This window comes from Geotrypetes seraphini, chromosome 14 (assembly GCF_902459505.1).
Source record: "Geotrypetes seraphini chromosome 14, aGeoSer1.1, whole genome shotgun sequence".
Taxonomy (NCBI): domain Eukaryota; kingdom Metazoa; phylum Chordata; class Amphibia; order Gymnophiona; family Dermophiidae; genus Geotrypetes; species Geotrypetes seraphini.
The window spans coordinates 56,091,479-56,110,560 of record NC_047097.1 but is presented as its reverse complement, the minus strand read 5'-3'; the positions used below and the strand labels follow the sequence as shown (position 1 = coordinate 56,110,560).

General features: G+C 42.8%; 1 protein-coding gene across 2 annotated transcripts in view; it reads left to right on the top strand.

The window, feature by feature from the left end:
- Positions 1–19,082, top strand: part of CD276 (CD276 molecule) — a 113,364-nt gene that overhangs the window by 21,330 nt on the left and 72,952 nt on the right. For both annotated transcript variants that reach the window (XM_033920310.1, XM_033920309.1), the window contains exons 2-4: positions 5,050–5,159; positions 15,689–16,036; positions 16,712–17,008. In XM_033920310.1, coding sequence (XP_033776201.1) covers positions 5,114–5,159; positions 15,689–16,036; positions 16,712–17,008 — 691 coding nt within the window. In that variant the 5' untranslated portion in view covers positions 5,050–5,113. The remainder of the gene's footprint in view (positions 1–5,049; positions 5,160–15,688; positions 16,037–16,711; positions 17,009–19,082) is intronic.

The following is a 19,082-nucleotide window of genomic DNA, read 5'->3' as shown; positions in this document are numbered from 1 at the left end:
AACCACATTGTTAGTCCAGTGAAAAAGGTATTATTATTTTTGTTTGTTTTATTTCTACATATTACCTTGAAGTGTGGACTGACACGGCCACAGCACTACTTTTCAAGGTAAAAATATTGTTTTACAACTATATGTTGCACTATGCAATCAATAGATTTTGCTCTGGTTAAAAATGAATTTGTTACAAAACAAAATTGAGAATCTAAAGTGTATTTCTAGAAAAAAAAAATTCTTCATTTAGCTTATTTCTCTAGTTGAGATGTTCATGAAATATACAAAGGTTAACATTTTCTCCTGAGGCAATACTGTCCACCTCCAGAGTATATTACTTTCTCTCTTTCAAGTTGAGGAATGAGGTGGCAGGAACCCCAGAATGGCCTTTCAATAGATCGTTTATTTATCGCTGCTGTCTTGGATGCAAGATAGTTAAGAGTTTGCTTCTGGTGATCTTTGTTCTAGAATCTAACAGGTATTGGGGGAAGTCATTTTTCTGCTATCTGCTTTTTCTTTTCCAAAATGGAGCTTTTTGTTCTGATCACGGTTTAAAGCAAACAACACCCCCCCTCCCTCAGAATAAACACAAGTCTCTTCTTGTGGGCAGATCTTTTTTTCTAAAATGTTCTGTAAGTGTATAGTCAAATATGTACCCTTCAGAAACTGCACTCTCTTGCTTTGACCTCTTAATTTTTGCTTGTGGAATCATTATAGCAGATTGCTCGGTTTCTTTAAGAGTCAGACGACTAAGGGGACTGTGTGTGTGTGTGTGTCTGGATTTTTTTTTTAATGTTTTGTATCTAATGCCAAGCCACGGGGATGGATTCTGCTGAGATTGGCACTTCTCCAGCTGCTCTGGTTTCTTCCCTTTATAGTTGAACATCACCTTCCAGGCACTGTTCTCTTGTGTTTTAATGTCTGTGAGCCTGCTATTTTGGGGGGAAGTTCCTGTAAATAAATGTCTGGACAGGCTGTGTCAGCTTTCTGTGTAACAATAGAATTAAAACAAGTAGTAAATTACAATTAGAAATTCAATCAGTTTCCTTATCGAAAATTTGCTTAAAAATATTTCTCGTTACAATTTTTGATACAGGAATTTGAGTTCTTAATTATAATTTGGTTGTTACACTGTAAAATGAAGGCAGGTAAAAAAGGGCCTCTACAGTTCATCCAGTCTTCCCAACAAGGTGGCTAGAGCTGCCCCTGCCACTCTGCAAGCCCCAGTCTCCATGCTTAAATTCCGGGTCAAGTCCTCACAACCAACAAGAAAGGGACACCCAATGGGTTGCAACACACAACATACACCAAAAACAGCACAGTTGGCCTTAAGAATGGAAATATGAGGTGCTTTATTTAAGTTGACCCAACATGGTCCGAATTGCAATGTATCTCTTACTACTAACCCACCTCTCAAAGACAACAAAATCTCTTAAGAAAAACTGCTTATTCACTATGCACTCACATGGAACAGTGTTAAAATGCAAGTGCACAATGTCTTCTACTGAATCATATTCTCGTTCTTAAGGCTAGTTGTGTTGTAGGTCATCAAGCCTCAACCATGCCAACTATAATGAGGAACCCTTGATAAAATTTGGACTATATTATAGTCCTGCCTGCCTGCTGCTTCCTTGTGACAGATAAATGGGTATTCTTAGAAAATGTCCTTATACCATAATGTTCAGGCTTAAGTAGAGGAACTTCTTATATATGGTTATGAAACCCATTTTATTGGGCTTATATTCTGCTTTCTACTCTGCTTTGCTGCTGCGTCTCCATTTTTTTATTTTAATTCTAAGCATCTGTTTTTGTTGTTGTATTTGAAAATGGAGAGATTTTGTGGCAGTGTCTGCTGTTGTGTTTTGTTGCACTGTGCAAAAGTCCAAAAAGGGTAATTTAAAGTGTCCGTGGAACCAGCACCGGCTCTCCTTAACCCTTTCAGGACCAAGGGACATATTTGTCCCATAACTTTAAAATCCTATCAATTTTGATTGGGATAGTCTACAGTTCTAAATTTGATATGTACGGATTCCATATGATACTGCCTTTATGTAAACAAACTGGTTCCGACATTCATTCATTAGCGTCGTTGCCAGATTGACGAGAAGATTCACTTGCCACACTGTCCATAAGCCAGAAGTTTGATTTTTAAAAAAAAAAAAAAATGATATTTCACAAAAAAAAATCAATTTTTTGGCATCTGCAAGCCCTTTTTACCATAAAAATGTCGTCAAAACCACAAAAATTGGCCTACGATCCTTATGGTCCTGAAAGGGTTAAAGTGATAAAGTGCAGTTTAGGTTTCTCAAAGTATCAAGATTCATTCTGTTCACGTGTTACTTTCTCTTTGGATCTTTATTGCTAGTATTTTTCTTATAGTTCTCCATCTCCTTTCCCTCCGCCTGTTCTTCAGTTGTTCTGAATTCAAATTTTACATGTTTTATCAGTCTGCTTGCCTGAGGTTTCTTCTTGGAATCAATGAAGCCGCTCTGCAACACGTATAATAGATTCATAGTGAGGTGAATGGAGAAGCTGGAGGACGTTTCCCGAACTTTAAAAAAACTTAAAAAATAGACAAAAATCATTAAGATCCACCTTTCTATGGTTTGATTTACATATTTTTAAAAAAGATGCCAATGCTTAAAATGCTGCTTCTGATGAACTGTTGAGCTGAGCCACACAGTGTGAAGCTAGTTTAATTTAGGTGACTTTTTACTAAAGCTTAGTACGTGCCAAATGCTGCATATCCTTTTTTTTATACCTGTGAGCCAAGTGGCACACTAATGTTCATTCTGCTAAGATATCAAAGACCATTAGACCTAAAATTCCATCTTACTCAAATACAGAAAAATGTATGTGTGGGTAACACGATGTTTATATGAAAACTTTATGTATAAGAATTTTGCAAATTCCTTGAAAGTGCTAAAAAAAAAAAAAAATATTTGCTACTACCTTAGTTCCATTTCATATCAATTTGAACAGAATTTATTAAACAAACATCAGTGATCAATTAAATAAAGTTTCCATCTGAATTTATTATGCAAATCTTACTTATAAACGGAGGTGAACATATAGCTTGTTTGGATGGTCAGATCATAGGACCTCCTATGATCTGTATATCCAGGTCCACATCCTGAATTTGATGTTGTAATCATTTATGCTCCAACCCTCCTCCCTACCATTTCAATCGATTATCCACAAGTGCTAAAAAAAAATGTGTCAATTAATCATACAAAAACCCTTCTTCCTATATTTCATATGCAAAAAAAACCTTTTTATTATATAGAAAAGCGACACTTATCTTAGGTGGAACCAGCCACCACCAGCGCTGATGTGTCAATGCAAACTCCCGACGCCTATTGGTGAGAGGCGTTTCGATCCAACACGGATCTTCCTCGGGGGATTTGAAAAGAGTGACTGCCTTTTCATCAAAATTAATCAAAAGCAAATTCAGGACGTGGATCTATATATAGTCCCAAGTTTGGCCCTTTTTTTTCCTCCAAGGTCAAAGAGACTTGTCGTAATTCCAAAGATGCAGAATTTCAAAGACTTGGGCGCTAATGTTCAGATCGATTTTTAAGCAGGTCATAGAGGCTCTAGCCTGCTTAAATTGCTTGTTTGTGGCCAACTGCCAATATTCAGTGGCACTAAGCAAGGCAGTGTCACTGAATATTAGCTCTGACCGGCCCCCCCAAAAAGGGTCGGTCAGGGGTGGTGCTTGAGAGGAGCCAGGGTTTATGCAGGAGCCGGCGATATTTAACCAGGGCCCGCATAGGATAAGCTGTCCTTTAATTCACCCACTTAACCTGATGTGTGCTCTGGCTGAATATTAGGCCAGGATACGCATAAGTAGGCTTTTAAAAAGAAACAATCTGGGGCTGGGGAGGGAGAAAATATCTTCAAAAGCTGCCGGGTTTGCTGCTTCTGCCTCTGCCTCCCTTTTCCTATGCAGAATTCTAAGAGGAAGGCATCCCTCCTGCTGTTTCCGCTACTGCGGGGGTGGGGGGTTGGGTGCTGGTTCGTCTTAAGGGGGCTATGTCGGGGAGGGCCATCATTGGTGGGGGTGCTTTTTTTCTTTCTTTTTTTTTAGTGGGGCAGATATTGTGCATGTGTAACATGTGCCCATTAAAAAAAAAAAAAAGAAGGGCTAAAGTATGGTTAGACGGGTCTTGACCAGTTGCTTTTTTTTGGATCGCTAAGAATGATCGCTTTATTAGTGCATTGGGAAGCCATGTTAGAGCATCAATCGCTCTACTAGTTTACATGACATTTCAATATTAATGATCTTATTTGCATGGTCGGATCGGAGAATGAGCGATTGTGCAGAAAACCACGCGATGAGCCATTTCTTTTTGCATCGGGTCGGTAAAGCTGATAAAATAGGTTTAGCGACAATTGCTGGCTATATTGCATCTGGGCCTGAGTGTTGAATATGTAATGGTTTGGCGGTATATAAGAATAAATTATTATTATTAACCTGGATGCCAGCATTCTACACCAGGTTTCAGCAAAACTAGGCATAGGAGCCAGCACTAAGGCCCGGATTCTCTATGCGGCGCCGATATCGGTGGCCGCCGATCACGTGTCAATCATGCGACTGTGCTGTATAGAGAATTGCGCCTCTGGGAAAGACAGGTGCCGGAAATGTAGGCCAGGGTTTTCCATATTTACATTTCCGTCGCCTATCTTTGTCATGAATGACGCCTACATAGGTGCTGTAGGACGCCTAATGCCTCTCCCAGCATTAGCCACGCCCACAGTGGCACTAAGTGGCCTAAAGTGCCTATGGAGGTGCAATTCTAGCACTGTTTTTTGGGGGGGTTTTAGACGCCAGTAGGCACTTTGAAACTCAGTTAAAAATGTTGTTTGAACGGTGATTTTACTGAGCGTGGGTGCCTAAAAAAATCGGTGCCAGTTAGAGAATCCAAGGCCTAATTGTGATTCTGTAAAGAGTGCACAGTAGACAGATGAGGGGACATTTGTGGCTTGAGCATCTTCCAGGGGTATGTAATGTATGAAGGTGAGATCCTTGAACCATATATTTCTGCTTCTGTCCAGATCATCAAGGCAGACTGCCTGGGATCCCTCCAGTCCGTATCCTGCTGCATGACTGGTGCTAAAAATGTTTTTTCGATCTGTAATCTTCAGTCTCCTGCTCTTTTTAATAGGTAAGGTCAATTTGCTTTTATTTTGAACAGTGCTATACCTTCTACGTGCTGTGCAGTATTTCAACAACACGTGACAAGCAGTAATCTCAGCCCTGTATAAATTACGAATTTCACTTAGTCAGTTTCTCCTGGATTCTGTGAAGGGCACCTATAATTGGGTATCTAAATTCACATTCATTTGGGAACTGTGCATGCAACTACACTTCCCCCTCCATATTTGTGGGGGTTAGGGGCAGAGCCGGCCCGCAAATATTGAAAAAAACACGAATAACTTTTAGGATCGACTCTGACCCACCCCTGCCTCCCGGACCTCGCCACACCTTTACCTGGTGGTCTAGCGGTGAAGCAGGGCAGGAGCGATCGTCCTACGCTCCAGCCCCGTGAAGAGCCGTCAAAAATGGCTGCCGTGAATTCTCACTGTAGTCTCAGACCACGGGAACTCACAGCAGTCATTTTTGTGGATGGGTCTGCAAGGGGCAGGAGCATAGGACGATCGCTCTTGCTCCGCTTCACCGCTAGACCACCAGGTAAAGGTGTGGAGAGGTCCGCAGGCAGGAGGGAGGCGGGGGTGGTTCCCGGTTTAAAAATTCACAAATAACTGAAGTCGTGAGTCCTAAACCCGCAAATCGGGAGGGAGAAGTGTAAATTAGTTAATGAGCCATTAACAACCATATAATTGATGACGCTGGAGGACCTTATCGGTCTAGCACAAAACCGATTTCTTTTTAGATCTGTAACTCATCAAGTCACTAGGATTCGAGCACGAGTTGATGTCGCCTAAAGAAGAAAGAAGCATTTGTTGGCATGCATTGGCACTAATCTGTAGTTGTGCGCACAGCCATCTATGCGCTATTTTATAAAGAACCTTGCCTACATCTTCTCGCTAGCAACTTAAAAAGGGGTGTGGCTATGAGAGAGAAATGGGCAAGGTCAGAGGCATTCCCTATACAGTGGTACCTCGGTTTACGAGTGCACCGGTTTGCGAGTGTTTTGCAAGACGAGCAAAACATTCGCAAACTTGGTGTCTCGTAAACCGAGCTTGCCTCGCTGTACGAGCGCCCCCCCGCGAACCGGCACCTTCCCCCCCGTGATCCAGCACCCCCCCCCCCCCCCGCCGCCATCGGGCACCCCCCCGCCGCAACCTGAGATCCCCCAACCCACCTGAACCCTCTTCTTACTTCCAGTGTAGCCTCCGCATCAGCATCGGCACCGGCACCAGCATGTCCTGTGCCCGAAAATCTGCTTCCTGTGCCGGGCCTTGAGCATGTGCGCATGCTCAAGGCCCGGCACAGGAAGCAGATTTTCGGGCACAGGACATGCTGGTGCTGGTGCCGATGCGGAGGCTACACTGGAAGTAAGAAGAGGGTTCGGGTGGGTTGGGGGATCTCAGGTCATGGCGGGGGGGGGGTGCCCGATGGCGGCGGGGGGGGGGGGGGGTGCCGGTTCGCGAGGGGGGCCTTCGGGGGGAGCAATGCCGGTTCTCGTGGGGGGGGGGAGAGCAGCGCTGCTGGCCTCGGGGAGGGGGAGAAGGTGGGGGCTGGGAGCATATCAAAGCAAGTTTCCCTTACTTCCTATGGGGAAACTTGCTTTGATATACGAGCATTTTGGATTACGAGCATGCTCCTGGAACGGATTATGCTCGTAATCCAAGGTACCACTGTAGTTGGGCGCACTGTTATAGAATCATGCCAATCCATGCCTAAGTTTGGTGCCAGAATTACACCAGGTTTTATTTGGCACCCAGAGTTAGGGCATGGAAGTTGGTGTAGAGAACTATTCACTGAATTTATTGAATACTGTTTAGCACTGATTTTTTTTTTCCAGTGTTTAACTTTGGGTCTGATTTACTGATTCTGGTCCTTTGTGTTTATTTTTTAAACCATTCTCTGGCAGTTCCTGTGTGTTCCTGCTGTGTTTGCAAAAGCATTATGAATGATGATAGATTTAGTGGTGACTGGTTCATTGTTAGTGTGTATCAGTGATGGTCTTTTGTCTATGGTAATCAGTGTTTTAAGGACTAACTGAATGATTTTCCAAATTAAAGCCGTGGCATTCAGCCTGGGATAATTTCTGCTGTACCCCAGAAATCTTAACAGTGATAAAGATTTCACCCAGCCTCTTCTTGGAAGTCTCTTAAACTGTTAAAAACCATCCCCCCCAAAAAAAAAAACCATTGAAATTGGTGACTTGAAAAAAATTGTTCATTTTATATTGAGAAATCAGGTACTCTTATACCTTTGAGTTTTAAATATGACAGTGTTTCGTGATTTGACTGCATAGAGATTTTTTATCCCCTTTTTCTTTTTCTATTAACTGTAAAATGTTTACATATACAGTGGAACCTTGGTTTACGAGCATAATTCGTTCCAGAAGCATGCTCGTAAACCAAATTGCTCGTATATCAAAGCAAGTTTCCCCATAGGAAGTAAGGGAAACTGCTTTGATTGGTTCCTCCTCCTCCCCCCCCCCCCCCCGAGGCTACCGGCACTGCTCCATTCTCCCCCCCCTTGAGGAATCCGATGCTGTTCCAAACCCCCCCCCCGCGATCCGACATCCCCCCCAGCGATCCGGCATCCCCCCCCCGCTCGCGTTGCCCCCCCTCCACCGCAATCCTACTCCCCCCCCCCCCCCCCCCGATCAGTCAATGACACCCTTTACCCGACTTGGCACCAGTGCCGGTGCCCGAAGATCCTCCTTCTTCTGGTCTGGGCTGGGCTGGACTGGCTTTGAGCATTTGCGCATGCTCAAAGCCTTCTGGTCTCGCTCTCAATCTTGGAGAGAGCGAGACCAGAAGACTTTGAGCATGCACAAATGCTCAAAGCCAGTCCAGCCCAGCCCAGACCAGAAGAAGGAGGATCTCCAATGCACCGCCCAGCCCAGGCCGCGCCAGAAGAGGGAGGATATTCGGGCACTGGCACTGGTGCCAAGTTGGGTAAAGGGTGTCATTGACTGCTCGGGGGGGGAGGGAAGTAGGATCGCGGTGGAGGGGGGCAACGCGAGCGGAGGGGGATGCCGGATCGCGGGGTGGGGGCGCTCGTACAGCGAGGCAAGCTCGGTTTACGAGGCACCAAGTTTGCGAATGTTTTGCTCATCTTGCAAAACACTCGCAAACTGGTGCACTCGTAAACCGAGGTACCACTGTAACTGAAGGGTGGTTGGGGGATGATCAGGATATCAGTGTGCTTATTTGTGATAAGGAGGAAGGGTTTAAGAAGGTTGGGTGTGGTGGAGTGCCTTCCCACAGGGTTTAATGTTTACATGTGTTCTAATATATAACATCTCTTTGGAACAGGTACCGGTGGTATTGATCATCATTTGTATAGTGCTACGAGGCTTGACTGGCACATATGATAGACTCTGTGTCCTTAAAATGTAGGTCCCTCCACAAATAGGACAGTATGCACTATTATCTGTGCACCGACTTAGATGTACTATAATTTGCTTCTGTCATTTCTCTGTTTACATATCTGTATAACACATAGCAGCTAACATCCTCAGATATTTGTTCACTGTGCACACAATGGCTGTAGTGCATGGCACACTTATTTACCTTAACGCTAAGTATCAGTATGTAGGTGCCACAGCAATTGACACTTTTAGCTAAGCACTTGTGCTGATCATTTCACCTTCATGGCTATAGCTCTTAGTAAAACAGAAAATGCAAATGTTCTCTCTTCCCAGCATTTAGATTTGTTTATTTGTATTTGATACACTGCTTAAATTGCTGCACAGACCAAAGCAGCATGCAATCCAAATAAAAAGGGGAGTGGGAGGGAAGAAAAGAACACCAAATGATGACGGGAAAGGTTTCCATACTCAGCAAAACATTGGAGAACTGTTCTCTTTAGTATTCCCATTCTAGTATTTGTAGAAATTGAGTGTGAACCCCTGCATTAGAGCTATTACTGTAAATCAAATGGGAAGGAATGGGAAAAGAAATACTTGAGTTCATTTGAATACCCTGATCGAGAAGTATTTTCTGTTCTCTCTCTCATTTCTGTTTAAGGCATTTAAGTGTAGCCCAAGTATAATGTTATGATTGTAAGAGTACTATAATGGCTGGATTTTCTTATATTTCTGTTAAAATCCAAAGTGTCACTGTAGCAGCTACAAATCTTAACGATTCAAAAAAGACAAGCCATTCTCAACCGTGCATGCGGAGGTTCGCAGAAGGTCGCCAAATTCACATGAGATCAGTCGCCGGTGATAGCAATCAGCACATGCGCAGAAAGAGGCGTGGGTGGATAGGAAGGGCGGAGAACTATCGGCAAACGTTAACATCATTATGTCAATCATAGGTGTGCCAACATTATTGGATGGAGGGGAGGTGCAATATAGTGATGTGGAAAAAAAATTCTCACAAGCATGCATCTCAAGCATTTGCACTAAAGGTGTATATTAAAGGCGTGTCTTATGCACACTTGTTGAAAGCTGCCTTTATACATGTGCTCAAGATGCGTGCTTCTGAGATTTTCTTCTCATCCCTATATTACTATAATTTATGTGAATGGTGTGTTTTCTGTAATTTTTATCATGAGCCACAGCCAGAAGCACGTGCCCGAGATGCGTTTTTCACAGTATCGGCACTTCTTGACCAGCCGGTAATTTTTGGCTGTTTAAAAGCTGGATGCTTCATTAGGAGAATCACCCGGCGATGATAGAGAATCGCCCAGAGTGCTCGTTTAATGAGCATATTTTACTACCATTTTAATAGTAATGACCTCGTCGTACTACATTTGCATGGCAGAGTTGGAGTCTGCTAGGAAGCTCGGAAAAGACCACGGTGAGCCGTTCTGATAATCAGCCGGTAAAATGCCGGCATGCTAAAATTGCTGGAACTGTAAGTTTTGAGAATTCGGCCCTAAGTGTATATAAAAGCCTGAGATGTTGATACATCAGAACTCTCTTGACTGGAGCCAGATTTCCAAGAAAAATCATTTCTTATTGCAGATACCAACCCCCCCACCCAAAACAAAAGCATTTCACGGGTTCCTTTCAATCAGTGGTTTTCAAGGGAAGGCATCTCCAGCTGCGCACTGTGCCGTCGGCTTCATTGTCACGGGGGTAATGGTGGACATGACAATGAAGCCGACGGCACAGTGCGCAGCGGCCGCTAAGAAGGCAAACAGAATGCAAGGCATAATCAAGAAGGGCATTGCAACCAGAACGAAAGACGTTATCCTGCCATTGTATCGGGCGATGGTGCGTCCGCATCTGGAGTACTGCGTCCAGTATTGGTCGCTGTACCTTAAGAAGGACATGGCGTTACTCGAGAGGGTTCAGAGGAGAGCGACGCGTCTGATAAAGGGGATGGAAAACCTTTCATACGCTGAGAGATTGGAGAAACTGGGACTCTTTTCCCTGGAGAAGAGGAGACTTAGAGGGGATATGATAGAGACTTATAAGATCATGAAGGGCATAGAGAGAGTAGAGAGGGAGAGAAAGGGAGACAGAGAGAAATAGAGAGAGAGAGATAGAAAGAAAGAGAGAGAGAAAGGGAGAGAGACAGAAATAGAGATAGATAGATAGAGAAAGATTGGAGAAACTGGGACTCTTTTCCCTGGAGAAGAGGAGACTTAGAGGGGATATGATAGAGACTTACAAGATCATGAAGGGCATAGAGAGAGTAGAGAGGGAGAGAAAGGGAGACAGAGAGAAATAGAGAGAGAGAGAGAGAGATAGAAAGAAAGAGAGAGAGAAAGGGAGAGAGACAGAAATAGAGATAGATAGATAGAGAAAGATTGGAGAAACTGGGACTCTTTTCCCTGGAGAAGAGAAGACTTAGAGGGGATATGATAGAGACTTAAAAAATCATGAAGGACATAGAGAGAGTAGAGAGGGACAGAAAGAGAGAGAGAAAGGGTGACAGAGAGAAATAAAGGGAGAGAGACAGAAATAGAGAGAGAGAGAGAAAAAGGGAGAGATAGAGAAAGATTGGAGAAACTGGGTCTCTCTTCCCTGGAGAAGAGAAGACTTAGAGGGGATATGATAGAGACTTACAAGATCATGAAGGGCACAGAGAGAGTAGAGAGGGACAGATTCTTCAAACTTTTGAAAAATAAGAGAACAAGAGGGCATTCGGAAAAGTTGAAAGGGGACAGATTCAAAACGAATGCTAGGAAGTTCTTCTTTACCCAACGTGTGGTGGACACCTGGAATGCGCTTCCAGAGAGCGTAATAGGGAAGAGTACAGTACTGGGGTTCAAGAAAGGATTGGACAATTTCCTGCTGGAAAAGGGGATAGAGAGGTATAGATAGAGGATTACTGCACAGGTCCTGGACCTGTTGGGCCGTTGCGTGAGCGGACTGCTGGGCACGATGGACCTCAGCAGAGGCATTGCTTATGTCCTTATGTTCATCTTTCTAAACCTGCTACCTTCAGCATGAGTGTTTCCATGTATTCTAGGAAGGTTCTGGCCTTTAATTTGCTTGAGGTTTGATGCCATCTAGAGTCTAATGCTGGAAAGGCAAAAGGCTGCCACTGCTGTTTCTAACTGCTGAGAATAGCTTGTTAAAATTAGCAGCAGTGCCTCTACACCTAGATTGTGAAATCAGTTCAAAACCCTTAGTGAGGCTTCCCTCTCTTTTTTTTTTTGCGGTGAGGGGCAGTATTCCTTTCTGAAATGGTTTCTTCACTGTATGTACATAAATTTACATGTTTAAAGTTTGATATACAGTATACACTTCTCCCTCCGTATTCGCTGTGATAGGGAATTAACAGAACCGCAAATACAGAAAAACCGCAAATAACTTTTTCATATGTTATTCGCTGTTTTTTATTAAAAACCATCGTGAATATAGTGAAACCGCAAATAACATGGTGGGAGACCTGTTCCTGAAGGAGAGGCAAAACACGGTGAACAAAGTGCTGGGAATCAGTGATTTTTCTCTATGCAAGCTGATATAATTTGGGGGGAGGATCCAGCAAGCTAAAAACTGTGAATAATTGAAACCGTGAATGCTGAAAAACCACGAATATGGAGGGAGAAGTGTAAATCTCGTTACAATGGACGTCAAGGGACCTGGAGAAACGGTCCGTTATATCCAGAGTCCATTATATCCAGAGTTGCATTTTTAAAAAAAACTTTATTTAGGTCAACTTGCAACGACATTCAATCAAAGAACAACAGTCACTGCACAACCATATCAGCAACATCAAGAATAAAACTCAGCAAAACATTGTTATGGCACGAAATGATTGCAAAACCAGATCACTAAAAGATGTTCTAATCTAAAGCATTATGTCGCACTGTACTGGAAAGAAAAATACTCTTGTTATTTTCTTCTGGGCTGCATTTTGATACTATATCACCGGCATGTCACGCGCCTTGTAGGCGGAGCCTGCATGTCCATTATAGCCAAGGAAAATTACAGCTAAAAGTGGCTCTCGGGACCAAAATAGTTGTCCGTTATATGCGAGTCCGCTAAATACGATGATTTTCTGTATGTTTATAATGGCGCTCGGCCGGGACCAGCGTACCTCGTCCGCTATAGGTGAGGTTCCGTTATAAGCGAGTCCGTTATAAAGAGATTATACTGTACCATATCTTGTTTGGCCACAACAAAGTGTTTTACAAATAAGGCAGGGGTGTCAAGTCCTTCCTCGAGGGCTGCAATCCAGTCGGGTTTTCAGGATTTCCCCAATGAATATGCATGAGAGCTCTATTAGCATACAGTGAAAGCAGTGCATGCAAATAGATCTCATGCATATTCATTGGGGAAATCCTGAAAACCCGACTGGATTGCGTCCCTCAAGGAGGGACTTTGACACCCCTGAAATAAGGACACAGACAGTCATAAATGTAAGATAAAAGGGAGCAAGAACAACCACCACTGTTGCCAGCAACTTGAGCTAGTTTGTAGTCTTCCCAAATGTCCAGTTTGATAACCTGGATATGCCAGTGACAGAAATAAGACTATTTTAAGAACATAAGAATAGGCTTACTGGGTCAGACCAATAGTCCATCAAGCCCAGTAGCTCGTTCTCACGGTGGTTAATCCAGATCACTAGTACCTGGTCAGAACAGTGGCTTCCCCAGTGTCTTTCTCAATAACAGATTATGGACTTTTCCTCCAAGAACTTGTCCAAACCTTTCTTAAAAGCAGCTATGTATTTTACAAAGGCTCTGCATTTTACAAGCTTTTGTTAGAAATTGGGATGCTTGCCAAAAATTAATCTAGATGCCCTATTTAAAAGTGAGTTTTTGTGTATGTTGCTTTGCATGGGTTACTGTTCATTTTTCCTGAAAACGCTTTGGAATTTGGTGGAAGATGCAGCAAAGTTATAAGCTGCGCTCCACGTAAATGCTCAAAACAGCTTATTAATATCCGAGGTCCCTTTTACTAAACTGTTAAAATGCTGATGCATGTTTAACTCAGGCAATATGCATTATGCATTAGTTTTGCTATTTGTGTGCACTTACTGCGTGGTATATATATTTTTGAAGGGGAGATGTTGGAGCAGAAGATGGGCATGAAAGCGCTGTTTAGCTAGCATGCTGACAGTAGCATGCTAATTGCATAACACGTACTTGGGAATTCTTAAAACATAAGAATAACCTTACTGGGTCAAACCAATAGTCCAGTAGCCCATTCTCATGGTGGCCAATCCAGGTCCCTAGTACCTGGCCAAAACCCAAGGAGTAGCAATATTCCATGCTACTGATCCAGGGCAAGCAGTGGCTTCCCCCATGTTTTTCTCATTAACAGACTATGGACTTTTCCTCCCGGAAATTGTCCAAACCTTTCTTAAAACCAACAGTCTCTCCTGATATAGGAGGTGATAAAGGGCTCCCACATTAATATTTTTTTCCAGGGGGCTGTGTGCACTGTTGCCAACATTAGCGCACTGCCAAGAAATGAAATAACTGAAAAAGGGCAAATTTCTGGCTGCGCTAGAAATGGGTTTAGAGAGCAGGGAAAGCCCTGTGAAAAGAACTTTGCTGTACCGCCCTTCCAGAAAAATATCAAAGTTGTATACAAAGCATGCTAGAATAAATAAATCATATTATAGCAAATAAAGAAAGGAAGACACAAAATCAAGTAAAGAGGAGGTCTACAGCAACCTTCAATTAAGCAACCACTTTCCCTGGTGGCCCCCACCTCTGCTACTCACTAAAAGTTAATTGAAAAAAGTACCACTCCTTTATAAAACCGCACTAGCGTTTTTTTGTGCCGTCTGTGGCAGTAACGGCTCCAATGCTCAATAAAAAAATGCTAGTGTGGTTTTGTAAAAGTGTAAGTAAAGCAGTAAGATTTTAATCTTGTTTTAAATTTTCTAAAAGCAGCCTACTACTATTAATTTTTTCTATAGCGCTACCAGACGCACGCAGCACTACACAGAGTCACAAAGAATAAGAAGACAGTCCCTGCTCGAAAGAGCTTACAATCTAAACAGCCATGACAGACAAACAGGATATCATGGATACAGTTAAGGGGAACGGTTACTCTGATGGCTGGGTTGGGGGGCAGAGGGGAGTACAGGACAATCAAGCCATTGTGACATCACTGATGAGGTTGGCTCTTATTGGTGGAATGAGGCATTATGACATCACAAGCTCAGCTCAGCTTCCCAAAGACTGAAACAGGACGTCATGGATACAGTTAAGGGGAACGGTTAATCTGCGGGCTGGGTTGGAGGGCTGAGGAGTAGGGTTGAGGATTGAAAGCTATATCAGTCTCAGCTCAGATAGTAAGAAAATGAAAGAATGAGGTGATAAAAGGAGAGCCCTAAGCTCTCCTATGCCTCCCCCTCCCAAAAAAAAATAAAAATGTTTATGATCACATCTCAAGGATACAAACTGTTATAGAAGTCGTCAAGATCCCCACCTCAAAGAACACAGCCACGCAGATTGTCATTTGCTGCAGACTGATTATGGGCTCACCCTTTCCTATGTACATTTGTGTGAGATACAGTACATATCTGCGGGAGGTTAATTAAAATGAGATTGGTTTACTTATTGCTTTGGCTACTGCAAATTCTTGCCACTTGAGTCCCAAAACTGCCTGCCTAATCTAATCTAAGCCGTAGATTTATTTACCATGTCATCTCCTGAAGTAGGGGCTCGACTCGGTTTATATAAGACTTCAATAAACAGGGAAATCGGTTTGACTAACATGAATTACCAAACAAAAGACAAATTAACACTCCATAGTACCATTTCCCCCCCCAATAGCATATCCAGGTTGAAATAGCATCGATTTACGAAAAATCTGGAGAGAGAAAAGAGTTCTAATATAACTAGGAATTTAATTCCAAATCACTGTAAACCTATACGAAAAGGAGCGAGAGAGATTACCAACAAGCTTTCACTGAATTCCTTGAAACAACAGACCGAGGAGAATTCCATGTTAGAGGTACTATAAACAAAAATAGACCATGGATAATTTTGAATATCATACAAGTGCATTTAAATCGAATTCTAAGATGAACAGAAGTGCAAGGTAGCAATTAAGAACATAGAGAGATGGATTTGAAATCTCTAGTTAGAGGCTCTTTTTTTATTTTTTTATTTTTTTTCCCCCCACAGGAGCTGTTGAAATCCAGGTCCCTGAGCTGCCTGTGGTAGCTATGTTTGGGGAGGATGCCAGCCTAGACTGTTCTTTCACCCCCGATGCCAACTTCAGCTTGACAGACCTCAGCGTCATTTGGCAGCTGGGGACACAGAGGATAGTGCACAGTTTTTCACAGGGCCAGGATCAGCTGAAAGACCAGGACAGCGGATATGTGAACCGCACAGCGCTTTTCTATGACCAGCTACCCAGGGGAAATATATCGTTGCTACTGCGTCGAGTACAAGTCTCGGATGAAGGAAGCTTCACCTGCTTCGTGCAAGTCAAAGATAACAAGAAGGCTGCTGTTATGCTTCAGGTGGCTGGTGAGCAAAGGTGGAGTGGATTATAGGTGGGGAAGAGAAGGGAAACTTTTGAGTTTTTTTTAGCTTGCCTTCCTGAGTAATGCGGAAAGAGGGTTACAGTATTATGAACATAAGAATAGCCTTACTGGATCAGACCAATGGTCAGTCTAGCCCAGTATCCTGTCTTCACGGTGACCAATCCAGATCACAAGTACCTGGCAAAAACCCAAATAGTAGCAGCATTCCATGCCATTGGGCCAGGGCAAGCAGTGGCCTCTCTCAAGGTTGTGATATATACTAGAATACAGTTTGCTTTGGGCAACTAGGGATCAAATTTGATATATAAGCAATTAAACTCCTAATTGTGTCAGGTTCTAGTGACCTGGATTGGCCACCATGAGGATGGGCTAGATCAGGGGTAGGTAACTCCGGTCCTCGAGAGCCGTATTCCAATTGGGTTTTCAGGATTTCCCCCAATGAATATGCATTGAAAACAGTGCATGCAAATAGATCTCATGCATATTCATTGGGGGAAATCCTGAAAACCCGACTGGAATACGGCTCTTGAGGACCGGAGTTCCCTACCCCTGGGCTAGATGGACCCTTGATCTGATCCAGTAAGGCTGTCCTTTTGTACGTTCTTATAAGCTTTATTATAAATGATTATTCTTATTATTTTTACTCTCTCCTTTTTAGCCCCATACTCAAAACCAAACTTATACCTAGATCCTAACAAAGATCTGAAGCCTGGAGACCTTGTAACGGTCACATGCCACACATTCCAGGGTTACCCCGAAGCCATGGTCACGTGGTACGATAGGAGGGGAAGTAACATCACCGAGAATGTTACCACCTCGCAGGTAGCCGACGAAGAAGGGCTCTTCGAAGTCCAAAGCATCCTGAGGGTAGTCCTGGAGCCCAGTAGTACCTACAGCTGCCTGGTGAAGAACCCTGTGTTGCAGGAGGAGACACACGCCACAGTCACTATCACAGGTTAGTACTGGAATGGGTGATTCATATGAGACACCTCCTCCTCTCCTGACTTGGTTACTGTCTCGGATGGAATTTTTAAACTTTAGTTATTTTTTGGGTTTTTTTCAATCTGACCCTGGGCAGGGTATTTTAACATTTCATTGCCTGAGGTCAGAACTTGAGTGTAAGCTTTTTTGAGCCGGGGACTACATCTGTGTAACACCTTTTGAGTTTTGGAAAGGTGAGCAATCAAGTTCAAGCCTTGTATATTTTCCTTAAAAATATGAACTTACTGAGTTTGTTTTAAGTTTATTCAGTAGCTGATATGCCACCAATTGTGAAATACATCTGAGCAATTTAATGATTAAAAATGATCTCTAGGAGAATAATTCCTGTTAATCAGAAAAGGAAGAAAACGCAATTAAATAATCCAGTGAGAGAGGTTGAAAAGATATAAAAACATCTATTGCCATATTGCCACATATAGGTCTAAGAAATACACTTCTTCCGTATTCGCGATGATAGGGGTTTAATAGACCTGTGAAAACAGAAAAACCACGAATAACTTTTTCATACGTTGTTCACGGTTTTCTGTTAAAAACCCTCAAATATGATAACATTTGAGAAAGTTATTCGCTTCCTCCTCCTGCCTTGCCGGGTCTCTCCTTAACCCTGGCCCCATCTACTTAGCAGGGGAGAGAGAGAAGCACACGCCAACTCCCATCGCTCCAACCCCTCCCACCCCACCAAGCCGCTGCTCTTACCTCCGAGGGTCCCGGATGGATGATGTAATTTGGGGGGGAGGAGCCAGCACGCTAAAAATCGTGAATAGTTGAAGTTGCGATTGCTGAAACCATGAATATGGAGGGAGAAGTGTAATCTTACACATCAAAAAAATTAATGCTTAACCTTGTCTTTAAACTTTGGAAGAGATATATTTAATCTTTGGTGTGTAGGAAGTAACTAATGGGACAAAAAAAAATCAGTTCTAATCTAATCTAATCTTCTATTTCTGCATTGCACATACCTAAGCAGGCTCAAGGCGACTTACAAAGAGAAGAGAGGGGAGTGGAGAGAGTAGGGAAGGAGAAAAGGGGAAACATGGGGCAAGGGAAGATCTGAGAAGTTTAAGTATCGAAGAGGCTGGTTTTCATTTTTTTCCGGAATGTGGAGTAGTTGGGTTCTGTTCTGATTGTTTCAGCGAGCTTATTCCAGGTTTTCACTCCAAGGAAGGTGAGCATGGAGTGAAAGATTCGCTGTATTGGAGATTCTTTGTTCTGAATATTGTATATTAGCATTAAGGAGGGAAGTTATGAATGTGGGCTGCTGTTAATTGCATAAAATGAGACCCTGTGCAAAAATAGTATAAATTGTGATTAAAATAACCCACATTGATAACTTCTCTCTCTCCCAAGAATCTTAAGTGATGATCTAGACAGCCAATGTACTGCTTTTAGGTGAAGGGTGACATGATCGCATCTCTTTGCGCTTTTATGGCGTTTGGTCACATTTTGAATTTTTTTTGCAGGCCTTGGAATAGAGCATTACAATAATCCTTAGTGATTAAGCAGTAAAGGGTTGACTACTGCAACTCCCTGCTCAAAGGAGTCTGCCAAAAAGACATTTGACGATTACAATTAATCCAAAACACTACCATAAAAATTATTACAAACAAAAAAAAATTTGATCAAGTTACTCCCCTGTTAAAAAGTGCTCACTGGTTACCTATCCATCACCGTATCACTTACAAAATTACTTTAATCTCTTACAAAACAATGAAAACCAAGGAACCCACTTTTATCCATAAATACCTGATTCCACATGATCCTCCGAGAACCTTAAGATCTGCATCACAGCATCTTCTTCATGTCCCATCCCTAAAAAATCATTAGTACCCATAGGGCTTCTTCTTTCGCAACGATTGCTCCAACAATATGGAATTTGTTACCATTATATTTAAGGTCCGAACAGAATTTAGATAAATTCAAGGGTGGCCTCAAAAGCTTCTTATTTAAAGACGCATATGTCTGTTAATCGATCTATGGGACTCTCCAAGCTTATTTTCTATACTAAAATTGATTTTTCCCTTTCCCCA